General features: G+C 36.9%; 1 protein-coding gene across 8 annotated transcripts in view; it reads left to right on the forward strand.

The window, feature by feature from the left end:
- The window catches only part of LOC150095182 (aminopeptidase O-like), a 727093-nt gene that overhangs the window by 460537 nt on the left and 240197 nt on the right, over positions 1–26359 (forward strand). For 7 of the 8 annotated variants that reach the window (XR_016550145.1, XM_090411274.1, XM_090411273.1 and 4 more), the window contains 2 exons: positions 1105–1212; positions 24480–24520. Coding sequence is in view for 7 of the 8 variants with exons in the window: in XM_090411274.1 (XP_090267400.1) it covers positions 1105–1212; positions 24480–24520 (149 nt within the window). In the remaining variant the exon portion in view is untranslated. The remainder of the gene's footprint in view (positions 1–1104; positions 1213–24479; positions 24521–26359) is intronic. The other variant, XM_090411277.1, reaches the window with a different exon arrangement.

Genomic DNA, 26359 nt, shown 5'->3' on the forward strand with positions numbered 1-26359 from the left:
CAAGAGTGCCCCTTCACAAATTCATGTTGACTCTCACAGATAACATTACCCTCATCTTCCCAATGCTGTATACAATCCCTCACTACTTTCTCCAAGATCTTACTAACTACTGATGACACACAAACTGGCCAATAATTAGACACTTACAGTCTGCTACCACCCTTATGCAATTAACATTGCATAAGGGTGGTATCACTTCAAAATATCATTAATTTTCGTGTCTGTAAATCACAGTATTGTCAATCTCTCATCGATCACATCACTTATGATTGAATTACCATACAAGACTCACTGCTTGATTTTTTTTTTCTCTTTTGGTCAAGCGCTTGCTTCTCTTATATCGCACTTCTTTCTTTCTGTTATCAGCTGAACTACTCATCAGACATTTCTGAATTTGCTCCAGCTCTCGTTTCACCCTGTGTATCACTCTGCATAACCAAGCTATCTCTCTCTCTCTCTCTCTCATTATAGCCATCTCCTCATTCTTTACAGCAGGCATACAATTCTTTTAATCAACACTTTTACTCTCTCTCTCAATCATCATACAATGCATACTTTATATGAATTATGTACATATTAGTTTTATTAGATTAATTTATTGTATATAAGCTTGCAACACATTTTGTTTTGTTTTTTATTACTGTTTCAGCACTTATTTTTTATAATAAGTGTTGAAACATTAAAAGTGTTTATAGTAAGTGTTTTTATAAAATATTTTTATAATCATTTTACATTTTTTTCTACATGCATTTTATTCTTGTTTTTATATTGATGTTTATACCTGTTTATGTCCTGTATTTATTACCTTGTGTACTGACACAGTATGACCATAGCTCTGCTTATACTCTTAAACCCAAAACAAATAAATAAATAAATAATAAAAAAAAAAAAAATATATATATATATATATATATATATATTTTTTTTTTTTTTATAAGAATCTACAGTTCCTAAAGATTAAACAGCAAAACTTTAAAAGTTCAAAGATAGATTGATTTTTAAGATCTATACAAAATCCAAATTATATGTATAACTTATTTTTTTTTGCATATATCAGAATTGTATATTGTTGTTGTTATTGCTATCCTCCCCTCTCCACTACAGGGATATTTCCTATTGAGCTATCTGAGCAGACTTGTTGGTTGGAATGCTTTTCTTCAACTTCTGCAGACTTATATTCAGGAAAACTGGGGTAAACTGGTGGAATCTAAGGTAAATATAAATTTTTAAACTGTGGAAAATATAAACAGAATAATGTTGAGGATTATCATTGCTGATGTATAGTCTGTTCACAGTTCAGAGAACCATAACTGGCACTGTGCCAAGAAGAATCAATTCATGTTGAAGGGAAGAAAGGAATAAGATGATGTAGAAAATTCTTCAACAACATGTGAAATCACATGCTTTGTTCATAAAATTTTCCAACTATTATTATTATTATTTGACACCTCCAGGGAGTCCAAGGACTGATCGAGGAATGGCACCTACACCACAACTTCATCTCCACCATTCAGTCACCAACTCACTGCAACTGCAGCAACGCCATCTACCGCTGACCACCACTGGTATTTTCACAGATAATCACAAACATTCACGAACACGGTGGGATTCGAACCTGCAGTCTTTGGGCTGGAGAACGGATACGCCATCCACTCGGCCAACCAGGCTGGCAAGCAAAATAGTTACCGCTTTAAAAACTAGAATGTTCATAAAAGAAAATCTAATTTCCTGACATGTAATAATAACACTCATCCCACAAAATGATTATCCTTGTCAGAATGGATTTGCTTTTTGCCATGCACAGAAGTGTGGAAGGTTCTCTCACCTGTGGTTGGACTATATCTCAGAATATCAAGCCTGAACACTAAATTAAACTTGCAGCCAAATATCTTCTTTTTCTTCCATTTATCCCTAGATTTTATGATGCTTGAAAGGGAAGGAATGTCATCCTCCTTATCCAGTGAAGGAGAGGGAAGGATGTCATCTCTCTCTCTCTCTGCCAGTTCAAACTTAACTCCTTAATTTCACTCTTCACTTTCTTCAGTTTTTTTTTTTTTTCTAAGTGTTTCCCTATCTCTTCAGTCCCTCCTTCCAGCCCATGTATAACCTCTCATTAGCTGGCACAAACCACCCAATCTAACTTAAGAGGGTGGTGTGAAAAGTTCTCTGCCTAATAATGAAAAAACGAATTTATTAATTTCAAAATTATTTTTATTTTTCAACATAATCTCCCTTAAGACTAATACATTTATTCCAGCGCCATTATCCCATCCCTGTAGTGGTTCTCAGTAAGATCTACAAAATACCCCTCTACAGCTGCAATCACCTCTTGATTCGAAGAGAAACGCTGACCAGTGAGGAAGAGTTTCAGTTTTGGGAGAGATAGAAGTCAGAGGGAGCCAAATTTGGGGAATAGGGTGGATGTTCCAACAATTCATAGTGTGGATTGCTTAATTTTTCCATTGCCAAAACACTTTTGTGGGCAGGTGCATTGTCATGTCCTGATGAAAGATAATTTTCTCTTCTGCAAACAGGGTCTTTTCTCATGAATTTTTTTGTATAGTCTGGTTAAAATATCGGAATTATATTCCCCAGTTATTGTTTTACCCTTTTCAAGATAATTAATAAACAAAATGCCTTTAGCATTCTAAAACACCGATGCCATGACCTTTCCTACTGATTGAACTGGCTTTGTTTTCTTTGGTACTGAACAACCAGCTTCTACTCACTGTTTTGACTGCTGTTTGGATTCTTTGTGTAATGTTTGTGTAATGGTGAATCCAAGTCTCATCCATATTAATAAATCATTACACAAAATCAGTTTTATTCTTGTTAAAATGTTCCAAGCACTGTTCAGAGATTTTCATGCGAGTGCATTTTTGATTTGTTGTGAGCAAGCGTGGCATCCATCTTGCGCATAGCTTTTTCATATGCAATTCTTCATGCAAAATATATCCTACACATTCTTTTGAAATGCCTATGGTCTTAGCAATTTCATGCACTTTGTCTCACCAGTCATCCAATACCATATTGTGCACTCGATCAATGATTTCTGATTGTTGTTACACTTGACGTCCTTTATGTGGACCATCTTTAAATCTGGTATGGCCACGTTTAAACAGTTGGATTTGTTGAGAACAAAGGAGAAGAGTGCCCATAAACTTTTATGAACTTCAAATGAAGTTTGAAGTTCATAAAAGTTCATAAAATTTTATGAACTTCGAATGAATTCCTTTTGGTGTTAAACCTTCTGTTACCAAAGAATTTTATATGTGCACAATACTGCATTTTATCCATTTTAATGGATACAGACAACACTTTTGCTTCAGACAGCTGTATAAAACAAGCTACTTGATAGAATGACTTGCAGTTTCGCATGGATGCTTATGACAGATGTATCATATTAGAAAAAAGATCTCTTGCCGATAGTGTTGCCATCTATGGTCGAGGCCTAGAACTTTTCAGATCAACCTTGTACATAAGAAACTTCCTTATATCTTTCTTCCTTCCTCAATTAAGAATTTATTTAGTGCTTAGGCTTGAGTAAGTCCAGTCTTAAGTAATATACCTCCTTTTCTCTTTTTCATCCATGATAAACGATTTACTTAAATGCTTAGTCTTGATATTCTAACACATATTAGTTAGCCTGCAGACTTTTATGTGTCTAACAACCAATGAAAATATTTTTTATTTAAAAACGGAATTAAATTAAATAACGGAATTAAATATAGACAATTAACTGAATATTAATTAAATATTCAGTTAATTGTCTATTCGTACAGGTGACATTCCTGGAATACACCATATTATTATTATTATTATTATTATTATTATTATTATTATTATTAAGAGAGACCTCCAGGGAGTCAGGGAACTCATCGAGGGAGGCCATACTACAGCTGTCATACCTGTTCTTCAATTCCTTCACACTGCTTGCACATATAGCATCCAATGGCAATCCATTCTAATCATGCATTATTCTATGAAAGAAATATCTTTATCTCCTCTCACCCTTCTTGTATCAGAATCAGAACAAAAATGAGGAGACCAGACCTGTGCACAGTAGTCCAAGTGAGGTGTTATCAAAGCCTTGTAAAGAGGCAAAATGACATCCTTATCTTTGCATATGAAATTTCATTTCAGCATTACAATTATTCTTTGAGTGTAATTGCAATCTTTGCTACATTGCCCCTGAACTTCAACTTCCTATCGAATAACACACCAAGATCCATTACCAGATCTGTTTCTTCTAGCATAATCCTAGCAACATAATATGACATTGGATATCTAATCATGCCAAGTGAATGACTTTACATTTACTGACATTGAACCAACATCCATGTTCCCATGCCCACGATTTTAGCCTATTCAAATCATTCTGGAAGTACTGCATATCAGCCACATTTCTGATCTCCTGACCTATCTTTACATTTTCAGCACAAAGGATGAGCCATTGAGGGGAGATGATCCTTAGAGGAGTTGAATATGTTTTTTTAATTTTATAGGTGGTTTAAAAGTAGCATTAAGATTGTAATGGCATTGAATTCTATTAATTTTATCTGATAATCCTTTAATGTATATGGGATAGCTATGGTTTTACTCTAATTTATATTAATTTTCCTGTCAAATCCTTCCCAATATCATTACTGTACAGACTGAATAACACTGGACTAAGGATCTTGTGATACACCATGCTTACCTTAATCTTGCAGACTTACATTCCCCATATACTGCTTTTTGATATCTGTCCATCAGCCATCCTTTTATCTACACTAATATTTCATAATCCAATACCATATTCTTGAATTTATGCAACAGTGTTTCATGCTGTATTCTGTCAAAAGCTTGAGCAAAATCAAATATACATTGGTATTTTCTAAAAAAGACTTCTGCTATACACAAAAATGATATACACTACCATGTTCATGAATCTATTTATTTCTTACTAGTAAATATAACAGCATGCTTATTATGTTTTGGAGCATATCTTTGTCAAACCCGTTGAACCCTACAGTTTACTGATTAAAACATAAAAATAATTGAATATGTGCTAAAAATAATTCCAGAAATTTAAATAGAAATGAGCATATTATATTTTTTTTAATAAAAACATACCATGTAATTATACTGGTGGGAAGATGTAGTTCATTCTTCATTTGTTTGTTGTCCAACACAAACAATTTATAGTATCGATTTACTTTGTATGAAATCAGTTGGTAAATAGCAGAATAAGCATATTTTAAAATTCAAAAATGACCAGTGCAAAGGAAAAAAGTTGAGTATGAATTAAAACCTACAATGACAACTGTAAATGAAAGATTAAATGACTGGAAGCTTCGTAGTGGAATAAAATCTTCTAATCGTTAATTCTTATTAATCAAAATTCTAATCTTTCCCCTATTGGTGAGAGTGACCAAGAAGAAATTACCTGGATTGCAGCCAATCACATGAGAACCTCTACAAGAAGCTCTCATATGATTGATATAGAGAGATATAGAGATTGTGCTCGTGAGGCAAGAGAAGAAGCAGTGTGTAACAAGAACTCCAGTTTCAGATAATTTTTTTTTTTTTTTGAAATAAGTAATTGTGTATAAGTGTGTGTACACGAGTAACAGTTGCTATAAAGGTTGTGCGTGTGTAGTGTTATTAGTGTGGGGAATATTTTGTCTAAATTTATTTATAACCTTGTTGATATTAGAGCTTAGCATGGTAACTGGCAAAGGAAAAATGGCAGTGGCTTTGTCATTGCAAGAATTTAACTTTGACTTCAGTCATTTTGAAATGAGAGGTGTGCTACATGTACTCATTTGATTACGTTAATGGATTGTGGATATTTAGGGCAAATGGAAGGAGGGTGTGCGCAAAGTGGGAGCTGAATGAGGATTTGATGAGTGCAAATATGTTGATAGCAGAAAGTGTTAGTTGCGAATGCTGTGAGGAGAATGAGTGTCCGTCTGATAGAGAAGGTAGTGTGAAAGAACAAGAAAAAATGTTAAAAAATTATTGAAAAAGAAAACAAGTGATCTGAAAAACGTAATGGATGATAAGAAGCATGAAAGTGATGTGAACATGAAGGAAGGCAACAAAATTGAGAGGATGAATAAAAGCGGAAATAGTGTGATGCAAGGTTTGAAAGCTTGAAAAATTGAAAGAATGAATGACAGTGAAAGTTTGATGCAAGGATCGAAAGTACGAAAACTCTCTAAAGCATGAATAAGAGGGAAAGAGTGCAAGATTTGAAAGTTGAGTTGTTTAGGCTGAGGGAAAAGATGAAATGGATACAGAATGAAGTTAAGAAAATTCTGGAAATGTATGGGAGAGTCAAAATGATGGAAACAAATCATGTTGGTATAAAAGAGGTTACGGAAGACCCGTGAGTGGCGTTGTATGGTCACTCAATTATTAAAGGTGTGCTGGACAAGAGGATGCACAAGGTATATTTTACTGGAAGTAGAATGATTGAGGCATAGGATATGAGAAGGAAGCGAGCAGAAGAATTGGTAATTTTAATAGGCACAAATGACTTCACTGAGAACTAGGAGCACATCAGATTGGATATCAGGAAGTTGCTTACACAGATAAAAGAGAATAGTGTGATAGGTTGTAAGTGTGTTTAATTTGATCAAGTGGGAAGCAATGTGGAAGAGCAAGAGTGTAAGACAGGAGAGATTGAAGAGGTGGTTGTGAATGACATGAGCATAGAAAATGAGAGAATGGGTGTGCAAGATGGACAGGGAAATGGGGAGGCTCGGGGTGAACAGGGGAACACAGCGTGAGAAAGGTGGATGCTCCAAGAGGATGCAAATGCATGTGTAGATAGGAAAGGAATGGGATGACCTGTGATCAAGAGGAAACAGTTGTATTTGAAGAGGGTTCTAAAATGAATAAGCAGAAAGGTAAATTGCTTCAGTTGACAAGGAGAAATCACATTGAATGAATGGTATCAGTGAAGCTATCTGTAGATCCAGGAATGAGCTGCTGTATTTGTATACAAATGTTAAAGTGTAAGAAACAAGGCAGATGAAATGGTTGCATTAATTGAGTTGGTTCACCCAAAAATTGTTGGAATAAGTGAGACATGGTTGGATGAGGATGACATCCTGACAGGAATAAAGATGGAAGGGGTATGATGTGTTTTGTACGGATAGAAAGGGTAAAAAGGAATGGGGGAGTGCTATTGTTGATAGAGAAAGAGTTATGTCCATACAAAGTAGAGATGCAGTCACCCACCAATTTCTGAGAGTGACCATGAAATGATTACTTAGGTGGTTGCCAGCAGTGTGAGGATCTCTGTGAGAAAGGGGGTATATGGGGAACTACAAGCATAGAGGAGGAGGGTTGATTATGAAGAGCTCAGGAGACAGCTTGGGTGTAGCATGGAATGAGGAGTTACCTGGAAAAGAGATCAATGTAGCTTGGGGGATTTTCAAGAACTATTTAGTAGAAGCAATGTCTAAATGTATTCCAAGAGTCAGAAGGTTAAATAAAGTAGGCATGAAATGGATGAATAAAAGATTAAGCATGCGATACAGAGAAAAAGGGCATTATGGAGGCAGCATATGAGAAGTGGTAATAAGCAATTCCACGAGGTCTACAAAGACCATGCAAGGAGGGTGATATGGTTGGTAAGGGTAGCTAAAGTGAGGTATGAACAGCAGTTAGCTAATGAAGCCAAAAAGAATCCTAAGGAGTTCTTTCGATATGTAGCCAGCAAAAGAAAGAATGATTATGGAAGGATTACATTGATTGTAGAAAATGGTATAAGGACAGCTGTTGCAGGAATGTGTGGTGGAGACACTTAATGAGCAGTTCATAAAAGTCTTTCAATCTTGTGAATGTGACTTCATGGAGAGATTGAGAGCAGTTGATGATGGGGAGGAGAGACTGACTATAAATGAGCACGAGGTGTATGGAGAGTTGAGCAAACTATATGTTAATAAGGCTGTGGGACTTGATAATATATCACCACATATTCTAAAGGAATGTGCCAGGGTATTGACATCTGTCTTGACATATTTTTTTAGTACGAATCTTGTCAAGTCCCTAAGAAGTGGAAGGAGAGCAAGATTGTGCTGCTTCATAAGGGAGGTGATAGAACTCAAGCATCAAATTATAGGCCTATCTGTATGTCAGGTGTTGTGGTTAAGTTGTTGGAGAAGCTTATGAGAACTAGGATTCAGAATTGTGTTGACAACAATGGTGTTTTCTTTGATGGACAGCATAGATTTGCTAAAGGGGGATCATGTTTTAGTAATCTACTTACTTATTACAATATGGTGACCTTCCTTGGACAGAGGAGAGGGATACACAGTAATATACTTAGTAATATACTTGCAAAGGCTTTTGATAGATTACTGCATGATAAGATGGTAGTTAAACTAGAGCGGATGGGATTGGATATTAGATTAGTGCATTGGATAGGAGACTGGTTATCTGATAGGTATCAGCAAGTTGTGCATGGGGGAGCAATATCCAGTAAAAGGAAGGTCACTAGTGGTATGCTTTAGTCTGTTTTAGGCCCTTTTTTTAGGGCTGTTTAACTTCTATACTAATGATATTGGCAAAGATTTGGATGGAGATATTTAGTTGTTTGCAGGTGATGCAAAGTTGTATAGAAATATGAAGAGTAGAGAAGATGTTGTAGCCCTACAAGAAGACTTGAATAAATTGATTGGTAGGGTACTGGAATGGGGATGCAAGTTCAATGTTGAAAAGTGTAATGTTTTAAAATCTGGGAAACAAAGATGGGATGCAAATGTTATGCTTGGTGGGGATGTATTGTCGGAGGTGGCAGCAATAAGAGATCTTGGGGTGATATTGGATAGGGATCTGAAATTTAGGGGACACATTGCAAAAATTGTGAAGACAATACAAAGACTTCTGGGATTAATGCGAAGGATACTGACTTATAGAAGTAGAGAGATTCTTGTTTCATTGCATAATGCTTTGATTAAACCATGGATGGACTACTGGGACCAGATTTAGTCACCTGGTTTTCAAAAAGACTAAGAGATGTTGGAAATGATCCAGAGGCGACTGACTAAGATAGTTTCTGACCTCTGAAATGTCAAATATGAGGAAAGATTGAGAAAATGCAATTTACAGAGTATAGTGGATTGGAGGAAGGGGGGAGTTATGAAAGAGACCTACAAGTTAGTAAGGGGTTGTTATAGGATCAGTGTTGGAGAGGTTCTACATGAAAGAGTGGGAGATCAGGGTAGAACCAGAGGTCATCCCTGGAAACTATAAAGAGATGTGAGCAGGGGAGTGAGAAGGATGTTTTTTGCATGAAGAGATGTGAATGATTGGAATGCCTTGCCTGAGAGTTTGGTGTCTGCAGAGAATTTGAGTGTGTTTAAAGCTCAGTATGATGAGCTGTGTGTATGATAAAAGGACCTTTCCCTGTCATGCCTAAAAGGAATTGTAAAGTTCACCAATGAACAACAAAAGGACTTTCCTCATCTTAAGAGATATTGTGATGCGATCATTGTGTCTCAGTTTTCTCTGTAGCGCATGTCGGGTGGTCAGACATTAAAGACCACTTGAAAAGTCCTAAGCATAAAGCTGTAAAGATGGTTTGTTAGCGGCAGCAGGTTGTTCTTCATTATCTACCTATTTTCAAAACAGTGATCCTGCAGAAAAGGACCTAGCAATTGCAGCTAAAGAAGCAACATTTTCATTACATTCCGTTTCACACAATGTTAGTTTCAGAACCTCTTATTGCTCTTCTAAACTGATTTTGGAACTTTTTGAACTAAAATCTGCACTTGCCAGAATGAAATGTGAGGCTATTGTCTTGAATGTAATTGGATCCATGGTAATTGATGAACTCTATGAGGTTTTAGAGAAATGTAATTTTGTCTCAATTACAACAGACACATCAAACAGGAAAGAAATTAAAACCACTCGTTATGAGGTATTTCGTGCCTGAATATGGAATACAGATTAAACTTCTGGATGTTGAAACACTCCCTGGTGAGACCTTGGAAATAGTGAGGGAATCACTTAACACCATCATTGAGAAACACAAACTGTCTACTAAAATTGGAGAATTCTGTGGCGATAATTGCAACACTAACTTTGGAGGTGTAAAACCCCAAGGTGAAAATAATGTTTTCACACATTTGAAGAAAGACTTGGGGAGAAACATTGTTGGTGTTGGCTGTGGGGCACATATTGTCCACAATTGTCTACAAACTGCAGGATGTTCTTCTGATAGACATTGAAGCTTTGATCGTTAAAGTGTACAAGTATTTTTACATTTATACCATTTGCATATCTCAGCCGAAAGATTTTTGTGACTTTGCTCAAGTGAAATACAGGAAATTACCAAAACATGGAAATACAAGATTCTTATCCCTCCTTCCATCTATTGAATGATTTCTTCATATGTATGAAGTAAAAAACTAATGTAACTTAATGAAACTGCTCACTAGAGCACTGTCCAGTGATTATAAGTAATTTTTTTCAACAGTGAGTGTGGAGAAATGCACCTGTGATTTGTGCATGGACAGCTCCATCTCTTCAATGAAACCATTTTGGCTATGGAGACAACAAAGGCAACTGAAGCTACCATTGAACTTGAAAAACTGAGAACAAACATTCAGGAAAGGCTAAAATAGATTTTTGCCACAGGAAGCCAAAAAACTATTACAATCACTTGAAGATGATGGACAGATTGATGGTACAGTTGTCATACAAGAAGTTACTGCCTTTTATGAGAGATGCATCTCTTACATTCAAATGTGGCAAAACAGTAACACCTTATCATGGCCTGATGTAGAAAATCTGCAGAAAAAGTTAATGAGGCAGTTGGGTTTGAAGCTGTAGATTTGGATAATCTTTTTGATGAGCTGGTGATTGCTAAGAATTTTTTAAAAGAAAATAGGAGGCAAACAGAAGAAAACTTGATTAATGAAGAAAAGTGGATTGGATTGTTCTCCCATTTCACAAGCTAAAAGATAAATTTGTGTAACCTCTCTCGTGACATAGATTACATATTTTACCTTCCTGGTACTTCTGCTCCAGTCGAAAGAATATTTTCAGTGATGAACAATGTGTAGTCAGAAGAAAAAAAGTAGAATATTGGAATCAACTGTTAAAGATTTGTTGTATTGTAAAATTAATATTGAACTCACCTGCATGCAGTTCTACAACAAAATAAAAAAACAACACACAATTTTTAAAGAAGGTTCACTCAAGTGATAAATATGAGTCGTATACTACAGCTCAGAAGGAATAAAGACAGTGGATAAAAATATTACGAACATTGTTTAAAATCGTTAATCTCATCAACATTCATAGACTAAAAACTATTTTTAAAGTTTAACAGTTTTATTCCAAAAAACAAAATAGACATTTAAACAAAACATACATAATTAATAAAATACTTTTCATTTTTTTAAAGTTAACAGTAAACCTGTTTTGTTCGCTTTTTCTTGGAAGAACTGTGTTTAAATGTACAATTATTTTGATGCCACTTAAACAATTTAAAGTTAAAAGTCAATATTAATATATTTGTCATACCAGTTATTGTCTTGCATAGAAGTGTCTTGGTTTAGGAAAATCAAAATATGGGATACTAAGCTTATCCATAAGGATATGTGCTTTGCATTATGGGATACTAAGGCAAGTAATGTGAATGTCATTAGCCTCTATATATGAGTTGCCCAGTCCTGAATTTACTTCAGGTGCAAACTGTAGAGGCTTAAGTGCTATGAGGACATCATGTTGGAGGCTTAATGGATTGTATACCGCACTCAGAAAGGATTAAAACAGAATTTAATTCTTCCTATATTTCGTCTCAGTCACATCTTCAGGGATTACATAAAAACTAATGTAACGTATATACAAATACCACACAATACTAAGCCCAACCACATGGGTGACTCTAAAGTCCTCTAGTTAGAGTGCACTCTAAGGGTGGTTGTAGGTGGCCTGGAATGTAAGTGGGATCTCTGATGGTAAGAGTTTCATAAATCTTATGAAGCTTAATGCAACCTTATTTATTAAGATTTGGTTGATTTCTGAGAGCTGCTACTGATTCTAAAAATAGTCTCTCTTTTTTGAATTTTCTGTGGTGGAACATGGTGTTTTTTTCCATGAGATCCTGTGGAAATTTTTCAGAAAGAAAAAAGTATTGTCATCAGAGTGGATAATGGTAATGCTACAGTTGTTCTTAATGCCACGGAATACAATCGAAAAATGGAGATTATCCTCTGAGATTGCTCTGCCTACATCCCACTAGATCACGATCCCACAAAAACTCAAGTTAAGAAATTAAAAAACTCACTTAAAAAGTATCTTCCTGGCTTCTGGACATTACGAAAAATCTCAAACCTTTCTGTTCCCATCCCCCCTGAATATACGGTTTACCAAAAATCCACAAATCCAATTCCCCACTGAGACCTATAGTAGATGCCACTAACACACCTTGCTACAAACTGTCAAAACAGCTGGCCTACTCTCTGCTCCCCTCATTGGACTTTCCACATCCTATATAAAAAACTCTAACCATTTTAAAACCCTAATAGAAAATCTGACCTTAAATAACACAGACATATTGGTAAGCTTTGACATCTCCTCATTGTTTCCCTTAATTGATACCTTAACACTCGAAGAAAACGTTTTTCCTTCAGACATCTTGGATCTCTTTTCCTTTTCCATCAGTTCTAGTTATTTTTCTTGGAAGAACAAAATCTACAAGCAGATAAAGGGAACCACCATGGGTTCCCCTCCTCTTGCCAATTTTAATATGGAAAATTTTGAAAAATGAGCCATAGACTCAGCCCCTCTCAAACCTTCTATCTGACTAAGATATGTAGATGATGTGTTCTCTTTTTGGCCTCATGACCCAGACACGTTAGACTTCTTCCCTAGACACCTTAGTTACACGCCTTCCTAACGGTATTCACTGTTTATAGAAAACCTACGTAGATACATTCACAAACAGGCAGATACATTCACAAACTCTCCCACCACCACCACCCCACTCAACAATATGGCATTATTAAAACTCTAACCAGGAGAACTCACAATCTTTGTTCCAGTGGAACCGTTTTTACAACTGAGCTGACCATATACATAGCACCTTCCTCTCCATTGGCTACAGCACTTATAGTATTAAAAAAACAACCAGTTCCTCCCCCATTTCCTGACCATCTCTTCAGAATGAGTTCAGAAATGCCATCACCATACCCTACATCCATGGCACATCAGAAAAAATATTATTATTATTATTATTCAGGCCTCCATGTATCCAAGATTTTAAAAAAGTACAACATACCCATAGCATTGAAGCCCACCACAAACATGCTATCCTTATCCGTTCTACAAAAGATTAGCTCCCTCCTCTCTCAGTGGTTGGAATTTATAAAGTACCCTGTTCCTGTAAGCTGCATACTTTGGACAGACAGGCAGATCAGTAACCATCCGCCTAGAAGAACACAAGTCAAACATCTGCAACCACCACTATGGTCAGTCGGGATCCAGAAAAGTCACCCCCAGCACATTTTGCCCCCTGTAGATAATGAGTTGGCTACAATAATGTGAATAATACACCTGATTTTTTAATAATTCTAATTTATTTTGTTTTAATAGAATAAATGCACCTTATTATTGTTTAAAACTTGAAGTTGTATGCGCCTCTAAGGTAATCAGTTACATTACGATTTTGAAAATCGTTTTGATTATAGCAGAAATTGCAGCATACTTCTTGTTTCTTTGATTGCCTGAATTACTGGCAATTATTTGTGTAATTTCGAAATTGTGCGGCTCTTGTTGTTTCTTTAAAGAATCAATGAATCAGTAAATATTTGGGAATAAAGTAGCACAAGTTTCCTGAAATCCCCTGTGCCACCCCTCCACGGCATTGTTTACATTGCTGATCATTCAGTGTTCGTGTGTAAACATTCCACAATTCGATGGCAAAAATGGGTAACTGCCAGCCTCTCTGTTGTCTTCTTCCAATATATGTATCTTCAAAGTAGTTTGCAATCACCATAGCTTCAATGGGGAAGTCATCAGCTTCAATTAAATCTTTAAATGCTTGAATAATGCTAGCAGGAGGAATAAATGCCAATGACTGAATCAATTGGATCCAACGTGCAAATTCATGGTCTTGTTCGTATCAAGCTTTTAAAACCTTCATTCTGTACCTTTCGCCAAACGCTTTAGGAAAGATGAAAAAAAAAACAAAATTCTAATTCTAATTAAAATTCCTGTTGGAAGGCTTGCATGGCACTTTGTTTGAAATCTGTCATAAGTTTCTGGGGTTGGAGACCCTGTTGTAGATTTTTAACTTCTTAAAGCAACTTGACGTATGTGGCATGAGTTTTGTTTGGCAGAAGCGCATAGACCACTGGAATAACTGCATTGAATTGAACCACATGAATTGTATAAAGCTGCTGGAAATACGTCAGTACTGTGCTAAAAGTTGCATCAGAAAACCACTCCTGGTTATGCGCCAATAACTGAAGATTGTTACTAGTGAAAAATAAGCATGCGACCAGGGAGTTGGTCGTCCTGAGAATCATATATCAAAAACTGTTGTACATTGCCATCGATAATAATTTCTTGATAATTTAATTTTGTGGAATTATTTGGTCCTGGAGATTGCTCAGTAAAGCAGGAGTATCATTGTTACATCAAACATGACGAATGGTTCATTTAAGTGAATCCTTTTTAGGAAGGAATGCCGTGACATTCACATGAACCTCTGCAATTACTGATGCAACAATTTGCTGTGGCCGTTTGTTCGTAGTTGGGGACAAATCAATTGCAATGCTTCCTACCTTGCAGCTTGAGCTGCATGGTTATGTTTAACTACAACTTTCACAACTGGGCCTTCCAAACCCTCTGCCTTCCACCTGCCCTTTGCAGGTGGAAAGTTTTTCACAAACCAAGATTCCATGTTGCTCATCTACAGTTCTCTTTGAAAACACGTAAATGTGGTTGTCATCATCTACCAATTTTCTTTTGCCTCTTATTGATGGAACACTTTTTCCATTGTACACACAGAATTAATCAATCAAGATGCAAAAATAATATGTAGATATTGCACTGCCTATGACACTCAGCTTGTTCATGCAATGCACTGCCGATAATGAGGCAGCGAAAACAGCAAATGCGTGCTGTCCACTGTTCCCTCCCCCCATGTCCCTCACTGGCGACGTGACTATCGCCCAAGACTAGTCGAGTATGTATTCTTTCCATTGCTAAAGGATTAACAGTTCCAATTAATACTTCACAATGGAAAGAGAACCCTGAAGACATACAAAATGGGAGAAATTAGTTTAAAAGCAATGTGACAATTTGTACACGAATGTAATTTTTAAAATTTGTTCTGAAAAGTTAGAGTTATTGGAAGTTCACTTCGAGTAATCGACAGAGTTTAACATTGAATCTCCACTAAAGGGGCTCTGGGACTTCAATAAAAATTCGAGTTATCGAGAGTTGACTACATTTACATTTTTGTAACCTATTCATTATCTACAGGGGGTGAAATGTGCCAGGAGCGAAATTTGCTGGGACCAAATGTTGAGGGCAAAATGCAAGGGGGCGACTTTTTCATAAACCAGTCAGTCAGGCATGTCTGACCATGTCTTTTATACAACACACAGGATCTCAGGGAGAAAAAAAACCACCATGCTTCACCACAGCAAATTCAAAAAAAGAGAGACTATTTTTAGAATCAGCAGCAGCTCTCAGAAATCAACCAAATTTTAATAAATACGGTTGCATTAAGCTTCCTAGATTTGGGAAACTGTTATCATCAGAGATCCCACCTTACATTCCAGACCACCTACAACTGCCCTTAGAGGGTGCTCCACCTAGATATGACTTTAGAGTCACCCATGTGGTTGGGCATAGTATTATTATTATTATTACCCCAAGACCTCATGGAGTCAAAGACTCGTCTGGGAGGTCCTTTTATCACACACACAGCTCATCACACTGTGTCTTGAACACATTCAAACTCCTTGCAGACACCACACTCTCAGGCAAGGCATTCCAATAATTTACAACTCTGCATGAAAAATCCATCCCCTCACTCCCCTACTCACATCCTCTTTATACAGTTTCCAGGGATGACCTCTGGTTCTCCTCTGATCTCCCAATATTTTCTGTAGAACTTCTCCATCATTGATCCTATAACAACCCCTTATCAACTTGTAGGTCTCTATCATATCTTCCCTCTTCCTCCTGTCCACCTGACTCTGCAGATTACATCTTCTCAATCATTCCTCATACTCGACATTCCAGAGGTCAGAAACTACCTTAGTCAGTCACCTTTGGACCATTTCCAACATCTCTTCATCCTTCTGAAAACCAGGTGACCAAATCTCGGCACAATAGTCCATGTGTGGCCTAATAAAAGTCTTATACAACAGAACAAGAATCTCCCTACTTCTACACATCAGTGTCCTCCCTCATCATTCCCAGAAGCCTTTGTGTTGTCTTCACAATTTTGACTCCCTGGCACATTCCTTCAGAATACGTGGTGATATATTATCAAGTCCCACAGCTTTATTAACATGTAGTTTACCCAACTCCCCATACACCTCTTACTCACTTACAGTCAGTCTCTCCTCCCCATCATCTACTGCTCTCAATCTCTCCATGAAGTCACATTCACAAGACTCAAAGACCTTTATGAATTGCTCATTAAGTATCTCCACCACACATTCTACAACAGTTGTCTTTATACCATATTCTCCTATCAATGTCATCCTTCCACAATCATTCTTTCCTTTGCTGGCTACATATCAAAAGAACTCCTTGGGATTCTTTTTGGCTTCATTAGCTAACTATTGTTCATACCTCTCTTTAGCTACCATCACCAGCCAAGTCACCCTCCTTGCCTTGTCTTTGTAGACCTTATGGAATTGGTTATTTCCAATTTTCTTATGCTACCACCACAGTGCCCTTTTTCTCAGTATCACACGTTTAATCTCTTTATTCATCCATCTCACACCTATGTTATTTAACTTTCTCACCCTTGGTATACACTTAATTGCATCTACTAGATAGTTTTTGAAAATCCCCCAAGCTGCTTTGATCTCTTTTCCAGCTAACTCCTCATTCCATGCTACTCCCTCAAGCTGTCTCCTGAGCTCTTTATAATCATTTCCACTTGTAGTTCCACATATACCCTTTTCTCACAGCAGTCGTCACACTGCTAGCATCCACCCAGGTAATTACCTCATGGTCACTCTCACCAATTGGTGGATGATTTGACACCTCATTTATAAATACATCCTCTGATGAGATAACCAAATCCAAGACCCTCAACCCTTGCATGCCCTCTGTTACATACTGTCTGAGGTAGTTATCCCTCAAAAACTCAAGAAACTCATTTTCTTTACTTCCAGTTGCTATCTCATCATTCCAGTCTATATTGCCATAATTAAAATCACCCATAATGATCACCCTTTTCTTATTTGCTTGACTAATTTGATTATACTTTTCATGTGGTTCATATTGTGTGGTATTTGTGTATATGTTACATTAGTTTTTTTGTAATCCCTGAAGATGTCTCAGTGAATGAGACAAAATATAGGAAGTATTAAATTCTGTTTTAATCCTAACTGAGTGCTGTATACAAACCATTAAGACTCCAACATGTTGTTTGCTTACTCTTGGATAAATGATAAAATCAAGAATATAATTTGTTGGAATCTTTAATTTATAGTGCACATATTTATATGTAAATATTGTTTTTTCCATACTGATGTCCACTCGTCAAAAGCCAGACTAATTCTTTTACCCTCTGATTAATTTGAGTTATTTCTTTTACTATCAATTTTCCAATATGACTACAGGGGGTTCTCGACATAATGATCACCCTTTTCTTATTTGCTTGACTAATTTGATTATACATTTCATGTGGTTCGTATTGTGTGGTATTTGTGTATATGTTACATTAGTTTTTTTGTAATCCCTGAAGATGTCTCGGTGAATGATACGAAATATAGGAAGTATTAAATTCTGTTTTAATCCTAACTGAGTGCTGTATACAAACCATTAAGACTTCAACATGTTGTTTGCTTACTCTTGGATAAATAATAAAACCAAGAATATAATTTGTTGGAATCTTTAATTTATAATGCACATATTTATATTTAAATATTGCTTTTTCCATACTGATGTCCACTCGTCAAAAGCCAGACTAATTCTTTTACCCTCTGATTAAGTTGAGTTATTTCTTTTACTATCAATTTTCCAATATGACTACGGGGGGGTCTTCGACCTACATCATCCTCGACATGCATCATTTTGACTTTACGGCGGTAATCCCATAAATAATTAAAAAAATAAATTTCGACTTGAAGCAGCGTGACGTAAAATCAAACGTCGTGGGGGAACTTGTTCATGAGTGTGGTGGAAGAATACGCCAATACACGCCATTTGTTTGGAAGAGGTGTCGTCGCTTGGGTACCAGCATACAGTGTTTGTGTTTTTTTTGCGACTTTTTACCCTTCAATATAGCTCCCATACGTAAGGCAGACTGTTCCAATGGCAGTGTGTCGAAGAAAAGGAAGCCATTACATTAGAAGTGAAATTAGACATTATTAAAAGAGCAAAAATGAGAGAAATGCCAACGAACATCGGCCACACGTTGAACTTAAGTCATACCACAGTTGGGACTATTATCAAGGATAAAGTTTGCATCCTCGAGCACATGAAAGGATTGGCGCCCATGAAATCGACTGTGATTACGAAAAAACGTAGTAGGCTCATAATTGAGATGGAAAGGCTTCTTGTTCTTTGGCTGGAAGACCAGCATCAATGCCATATCCCAAATAGCCTCATGTTAATTCAAAAAAGGCAAAAAAGATTGTTTGAGGCATCGAAAAATGAAAGGGGGAAATGAGTGCAGGTGAAGAGTTTAATGCTAGTAAAGGTTGGTTTATGCGGTTTAAGGCTCGGGGCAATTTACATAACCTTAAGCAGGGTAAAGCAGCTGGTGAGTTTCCTGAGGGGTTGGCTGAGATAATAAGGGAAGGGGGGGGGGGCTACAGTGCTCAACAAGTGTTTAATGTGGATGAGATAGGCCTATTTTGGAAACGTATTCTTAATCGTATCTATATCGCCAATGAGGAGAAGGCAACACCAGGCCATAAAGCTGGTAAGGAGAGACTGACCTTGCTTCTTGGGGCTAATGCTGCTGGTGACTTAAATCTGAAGCCCTTGTTGGTCTATCATGCTGAAAATCCAAGGGCACTAAAGGGCATTTGGAAGGGTCAACTGCCTGTCATCTGGAGGTCCAATAAGAAGGCATGGGTGACACTTCAAATCTTTGAGGACTGGTTTACCAACCATTTTCTGCCAGAAGTTCAGAGGTATTTTACAGCAAAGGGTCTGCCCTTTAAGGCATTGTTAGTGCTGAACAATCTCCCTGGTCACCCTGCCCACTTGGATGACTTTCACCCTAATGTTAAGGCGGTTTACCTTCCACCAAACACCACTGTCCTTTTGCAGCCTATGGACCAGGGTGTTATTGCTTCCTTTAAGGCCGACTACCTCCGCAGGACATTTGTTATGGCTTTCAGGGAAGCTGAAAAAGACAGGAACTTAACTCTCAAAGACTTTTGGAAATCATATAGCATTTATAATGCCATACAAAACATTAAACATGCTTGGGATCAAGTGAAGCAGACAAATTTGAATGGCGTGTGTGTGTGGAAAAAACTGTGTCCCCAGTTTGTGAATGATTTACATGGCTATGAGCAGACAGAGAAGGTTGTTGCCCTGGGGAAGCAAATGAATTTGGAAGTGGAGGCCGAAGATGTCACAGAGCTTCTGGCATCTCATGGGGAGGAGTTGTCAGCAGAAGACCTCATTCAGTTAGAGAAACAGCTGATTGAGGAGGAGGAAATGGTTTCAACCCCTGAACCCAGGAGATTCACCACCAAGGACTTGGCAGAAGGTTTTGCCCTCATTGAGGATGGGCTAGCAAAGTTTGAGGCTGAGGTCTTCCGAGGGGGTTATGGATTGCCTGCAGTGTTATAGGGAGATATACGAGGAGAAGAGGATGGTATCATTCCAGACTAGCCTGAAACGTTTTTTAATGAAGGTAGAGAGGCCTGCAGCAGATGCTGGTGCCTCAACTGTCTCTTCAGTTCCTCCTCCAGCCTCTCCATCTTCTTCAGTTGCACCTGCAGTATCTCCTGCACCTTCTGCAGCCTGTCTTGACTCTCCAGCCTCCTCCTCCTTCCATTAAGTCAGTCTCTCCCTCCTTGCAACGCCCCTTCCAGTGTGCAAGCCACACACTGGAAGGGGCATTGGATACAAGGTAAAGAATTGTTTTCATTTTTTTTTTTTTTTTAATAACCTGTACAGAATGTACAGTTTCATTTGTCATTTTGGGGATTGTTCTCATTTTTATGTTTGTTTTTTTATTACAGTTTCATTTTTGTCATTTTTCTGTACTATACAGTAATTATGTTCTCCCTTTCATTTTCCTCTATCCTAGTTCTGTTTCTTGATATATACTTATGACTTTAGGGTGTTTTAGGTTAGGCAAGTAACTTAGGCTATGGTAATTCCGACTTGCATAAAAAATCGCCTTACGTTGGTTCGTAGGAATGGATCTCCGACGTAACTTGAGGACCCCCTGTACTGTGATCCAGTATCATTTATTTCATTGCTGTCATGACTTGTTGTCACACACTGTTGTTATAAAACCACCTTACTAACAAAAAGATATTTTTAGATTTCTTTAATATAACAATATCTGAGATTATTCATTGACATGTATTATTTACTTTTTTCTTTTGTGTTCAGTAAAACTGGACGATTTCAATTGAAGGTGAGTTTTAGATCGGCTAAGTAGATTTAGCCGATCTAATACGGAGATAGCAGGGTTTTTTCTCCTGGGAACTCGGGTTTTTCATCCTGCATACAGACAAATCGGCCCTTCAGAACACACCCAATTTACAGACAAAAAATACTAGTTGTGGTGGTGGAGGTGGGCGGTCGATGGTGTTGATGGAGATGATTCGTAGTAGAGGTTCGGTGTAGTGGTTGAGACAGTTTAAGTGTCCTCCCATGATGAGACTTCGGACTCCTTGGAGGTATCAGGAATAATAATAATAAAATGTCTAGTAAACACAGTCCGAGTTTCGTGACATTTTCAGGTATTAGTTGCAAATTCAATAATATTAATAATTTAATGTTCTCAATTTTATAACTTCATTGGTAGCCAGTCATGTAGCTCACAAGGATGATATTAGTGATAATGGTAGAATTATGACCACTGAGGAGTTTACAGTAGAGGTTTTAAATGCAATTCATAAGGAATGCATTATGTTACATTCATAAGGATGTAACATAATGCAGATCTTGAGAGCAGTGTAAAGGGTGGAAGAGCCTTTATTGTGAGTGAGCAGGAGGAATATGAAGAATTGAATAAACTTGATATCAATAAAGCCATAGGACTTGATTGTGTATCACTATGTGTCTTGACAGAAAGTTCCAAGGAAATAAAAACTGCTTTAACTTAAATTTTTAACATGAGCCTTAGATTGGTCCAAGTTTCAAAGTAGTGGAAAGAGGGCAAAATTGTTCTGCTTCATAAAGGGCATGATAAGGAATTACAGGCTAATCTGTTTATCTGGAGTTGTAGTAAAGGCGTTAGTGAAGATCAGGATTCAGAATTGGCTTCAACAATTAATCTCTTTTATTGACAGTATATGTTTGCTAAAGAAAGATTGTGTTTTAGCAGTTTACTTATTTACTATAATATGGTGACAATGGATTTTGCTAAAGCCTTTGATTGATTGCAACATGAAAAGTGGGTAATTAAACTAGAAGAGATGATGTTGGATAGATTAGTGCACTGGATTGGCTGTCTAATAGGTATCAGCAAACTGTGTATGGTAAGCAATATCCCAGAAGATGAAAGTCACTTGTAGTGTGCCCCAAGGGTGTGTTGTGGGATCATTGGTGTTTAATTTATATGTAAATGATATAAGTAAGTGCTTGAGTTGTGATATATAGTTGTTTGCAGATTATGCAAAGTTTGGCAGAACTAGCTGGATTAGAACACATGTTGCAGCCTTGCAAGAGAATTGGAGTAGACTATGTGAGTAGGGGAGTGAATTGTATTACCAGTTAAATGTAGCAAAGTGTAAAGTTTTAAAATTTGGGAAACAATGATTGGATGCAGAGTATGAGACTGGTGGGGAGATCTTAGAGGAAGTGGAGGGGAAGAGGATCTTTGGGTGATAGTGGGTTCTCTTCTTCTTCTCCCATAGTCCTAAATGAACCGTTGGGTCATTCATGGCTGGTAGACGATACTCTTTGCTAGCCTCTCCAGTCGACTCGGTCTCTTGTTCTTGATGTCAGTTGAGAAAGGGAGGAATTTGTCCATTTTTTGATGTTATCAGTCCATTTTAATTGCGGTCGGCCCCTAACCCCTTGATCCTGGAATAATTCCTTCTAATGCTTGCTTTGGAATGCCATTAGCACTCTCCACATGTCCTAACCATTTCATCTTTCATCTGATGACTGTCAGAATATTTCTCCTTTTTCTCTCACCTATTGCATCAATTAGTTTTCAGACATTTTCATTGGTTTCATGAACGGTATAGGGAATTCTCAAAAGTCTTCTTAAGTTTTCATTTTAAAAGACAGGCGTCTCCTCTCATCTTCCTTCAATAAAGTCCAGGCCTCACAACCATACAAGAGGACAGAATTCATCAAGGTGTCAATTAGTCTTAGTCTGGTTGTGATTGCTATTCTGTTATCTCCCCACAGTGGTTTTAACTTCTGTAGGGCCACGGTTGCTTAAAGCAATTCGGTATTTAATGTCGGTTTTTGAATGACCATCTTGACTCAACGTGCTTCCTAGATAAGTGAACTTCTTTACATTCTCAATTTGCTTATTGTCAATTTGTATCTTTAAGAATTCAATGTCTGATTTTGAGGTTATTACTGTTTTTGTTTTTTGTAGGTTCATGTATAATCCATATTTTTTTAATGTTCCGAAAACATGGCTGGTTATCTATTGTAATTCTTCTTCACTTTCTACCAGAAGATCGATATTGTCAGCAAAACGTAAGTTATTTATTCTTAGTCCGCCAACTACTATTCCAGTGTCATATTCATAAAGAGCTTCATCTATGACATATTCCAGAAAACAATTAAAAAGAAGAGAGGACAAGATGCATCCCTGTTTTACCTCCCCGTTCTGCCCGGAACGGTTCACTGCTGTAATTTTTAATTTCATTTCTCATATCAGATGAGGAATAAAGAGATTTAATAATCCTAATGATTTTGTTGTCAATACCATAATGTTCTAAAATTTTCCATAATGCCTCGTGCCATATTGAGTCAAAAGCTTTTTGAAGGTCTAAAACGTTGTGACAGATTATTTTATGTTCTATGCATTTTTCACTCGGTATGTATATTGTAAAATTATGGTCAATTGTACTTCTGGACTTCCGGAAACCTGCTTGTTCATCTGATAGTCTGCTTTCTATTTTCTTTTCGATTCTTGACAATAGTATTTTTTACAGGATTTTGCTTGGATGACTAATAAGGCTTATTGTTCTATAGTTGTTACATTTATTGCTGTTTCCCTTTTTAGGAATAGGTACAAGGACAGAAGTCCACCAATCAGAAGGCCAAGTCTCTGTGTTCCATACATCCTGGAATAAATTTAGCAAGGTGTGTATGATAATGTCACCTCCTTCGCGTATCAGTTCTACTGTGACACCATCACTTCCCGGTGATTTTCCTATTTTTCAGGAGCTAACTGCTGCAATAACTTCTTCTTTTAATATCGAGTAATCTCCTTCCTCCGAACCTCCTGGCAAAATTCCGTCCAAAATATCATAATCTTAGTAATATTTTTATACCGTTCTCTATTATCACCACTATTAATATAAGATTTCAAATATCTTCTTTCATCACATAGGTCCAAAATATTTTTGGTTATCCATGGTTGAATGCCTTCATCTCACATTATGATGATGATTTGTGTGTGTGTGTGTGTGTGTGTGTGTGTGATGAGTCATTTGACTCCATGTAGGTCTGATAATAATTATCCTTTCTAGATGTGCTAATTTTTTAGTTATTGGGAAGAAAGAAGCTAAAGACCATAAGAAAAAGAAAGCATAACTGGATAAGACATGTATTAAGAGGAGACAGCCTACTGAAAAGAATGATAGAAGCAAAAATTGAAGGAAAGCAACCAAGTGGAAGGAAACGACTACTGATGCTTGATGATATAATGGGCACAAGAGGGTATCAAGAAATGAAGGAGGAAGCAGGAGACAGAGGAAATTGGAGGAAGAGAATCTGCTGAGATATACCATTGGACCTGTCAAGAGACAGAACACTAATGATGATGATGTAGAGCATAATTAGTCATGTAGAATTTTCATTGTAGAATACACCTAGATGTTTTTATTAACATTGATTTTCTTATTTTTAGAATTTTTATTGACCTTTCTTTTTTTTTTTTTTAATAGGAAATATTTAGGCTTTATTGCCACAGATTTCCTGACACGAGGTAAGTATAACTGATTTTGATATCATATTTCTTGAATATTAGCTTAAGTCACTGAAAACTTTCTTATACAGAAAATATTTATTAATTCACCCACAAGGGTAAATTAACATAACAAGAGAGGTACTAAGAGACATAAGTATTTCTTTTTGTTCCAAAAATAGAAACTATGATTTGACATACTCATAATAAATATAATGTATATAACTTATATAATGTACATTTTTTTATATTTATTATTATTAACTTAAGTATTTTGATCTCAATTTAGCATTAGCAGAGATAGTGCTTTGGAAATAGGTGAAATTCAGTTTGTGGAAGTAGTGTGTTGGAAAGTAGAGAGAATGTGAAAGATGTACATATGGATTTGACCTTGGATAGTGTGGCAGAGGGGAATGGTTTGTCTGAGAGCCATTGATTGTGTGAGAATGTCAACTGGAAGCAGAATGTCTGGAGAGAGAGAAATAGAACTGCTGATAGCAGCAAGGTAGAAAGAAAGAGAAGGGAAAGTGGTAATGAAAGAGGTGAGAGAGAGAGAGAGAGAGAGAGAGAGATTGGAAGCATAAGAGTCAGCAATGCCAGTGAGAGAAGAATGACTGAATCTGTTCAGAGTATCATGTATGGAGATTTAATGATGCAGGATGTGCAGAATAGAGTACCAGAGGATTCCTGTCAGATGGAATGATGGAGAGTGTGTGGTAGTGAAGAGAGGGGAAAATGCAAAGGAGATTATAGTCATGGTTGGTACAAATGACCTGAGAGGCAGTGTGAATTATGTAGCACAAAATTTCAGGTTAATGTTAAGAATAGTCAAACTTCGTTCTCAATTGAGAGCCTATAGAACAAGTAAAATATTTCTGCTATTTAGGCACAGTTTTTAGTGAAAATGTCGAAGAGCAGTATACAAAACAGTGTTTAAACCAGTGTTAAGTAATGGATCTGAGAGTTGGATTAGAAACAAAGCACTAGATTAAAGACTAGAGAATAACAGATGTGAAGATTCTGAGAAAAATTAGGGGAGTAAACTGATGGCATCAATGGCAGGATTATATTAAAATGGAGATATTACAAAGGAACTTGACATTGTTAGCATTCAAGAATGTGTCAGCAGGGCTAATCTAAGGTGTGTGTAGCCGCTTAAACAGAATTGTATAGGAAAGGTTAGCAAAACATATGTTTCATCCCAAAATGGCAGGAAAGAGGCCCCAAGGAAGAATAAGGTCTAGGTGGATTGATTGACAGGGTGCCACATGTCAAGTTTTTTTAAGTTGCAGTATATGGATATCAGGTTAGTGTATTGGATTGGTGACTGGCTTTCTGATAGATTTCAGAGTTTTATATGAGGAAGGTTACAAGTGGTGAGTGGTGTTCCACAGGGTTCAGTACTGGGACCATTACTCTTCAGTCTTTATATCAGTGAAATTGTCATGGAGCTATATTGGGAAGGTTATTAGTAACAGTACTGATGTTTTGGCTCTTCAAGAGGATTTGAAAAAGCTGAAAATATGGGTAAATTAGTGGGGATGTCAGTGTAATGCAAGTAAATGTAAGATTTCAAAATTTGGGATCCCCTGATAAGGATGCTTCATGCTCACTTGATGGAGTTATATTGGAAGAAGTGGAGGAAACAAGGGATCATGGAGTGATTCTAGATATAAGTTTGAAGCTCAGAGGACTCATTAAAGATTACAAAGGCTGTGAAGACATTTGAGAATTGCTACAATGCTGAAAAGGACATGCACCACAAGAGATAAATTGTAGTGGTTCCATTGCATAAAGCTTTGATCAGGCCACATCTGGATTTCTGAGCTCTGGGATTTGAAGGGTTGAAGTAACCATACA

This window comes from Typopeltis vanoorti, chromosome 21 (assembly GCF_054136105.1).
Source record: "Typopeltis vanoorti isolate ZY-2024b chromosome 21, IOZ_Tvanoo_1.0, whole genome shotgun sequence".
In the NCBI taxonomy this organism is placed as follows: Eukaryota; Metazoa; Arthropoda; class Arachnida; order Uropygi; family Thelyphonidae; genus Typopeltis; species Typopeltis vanoorti.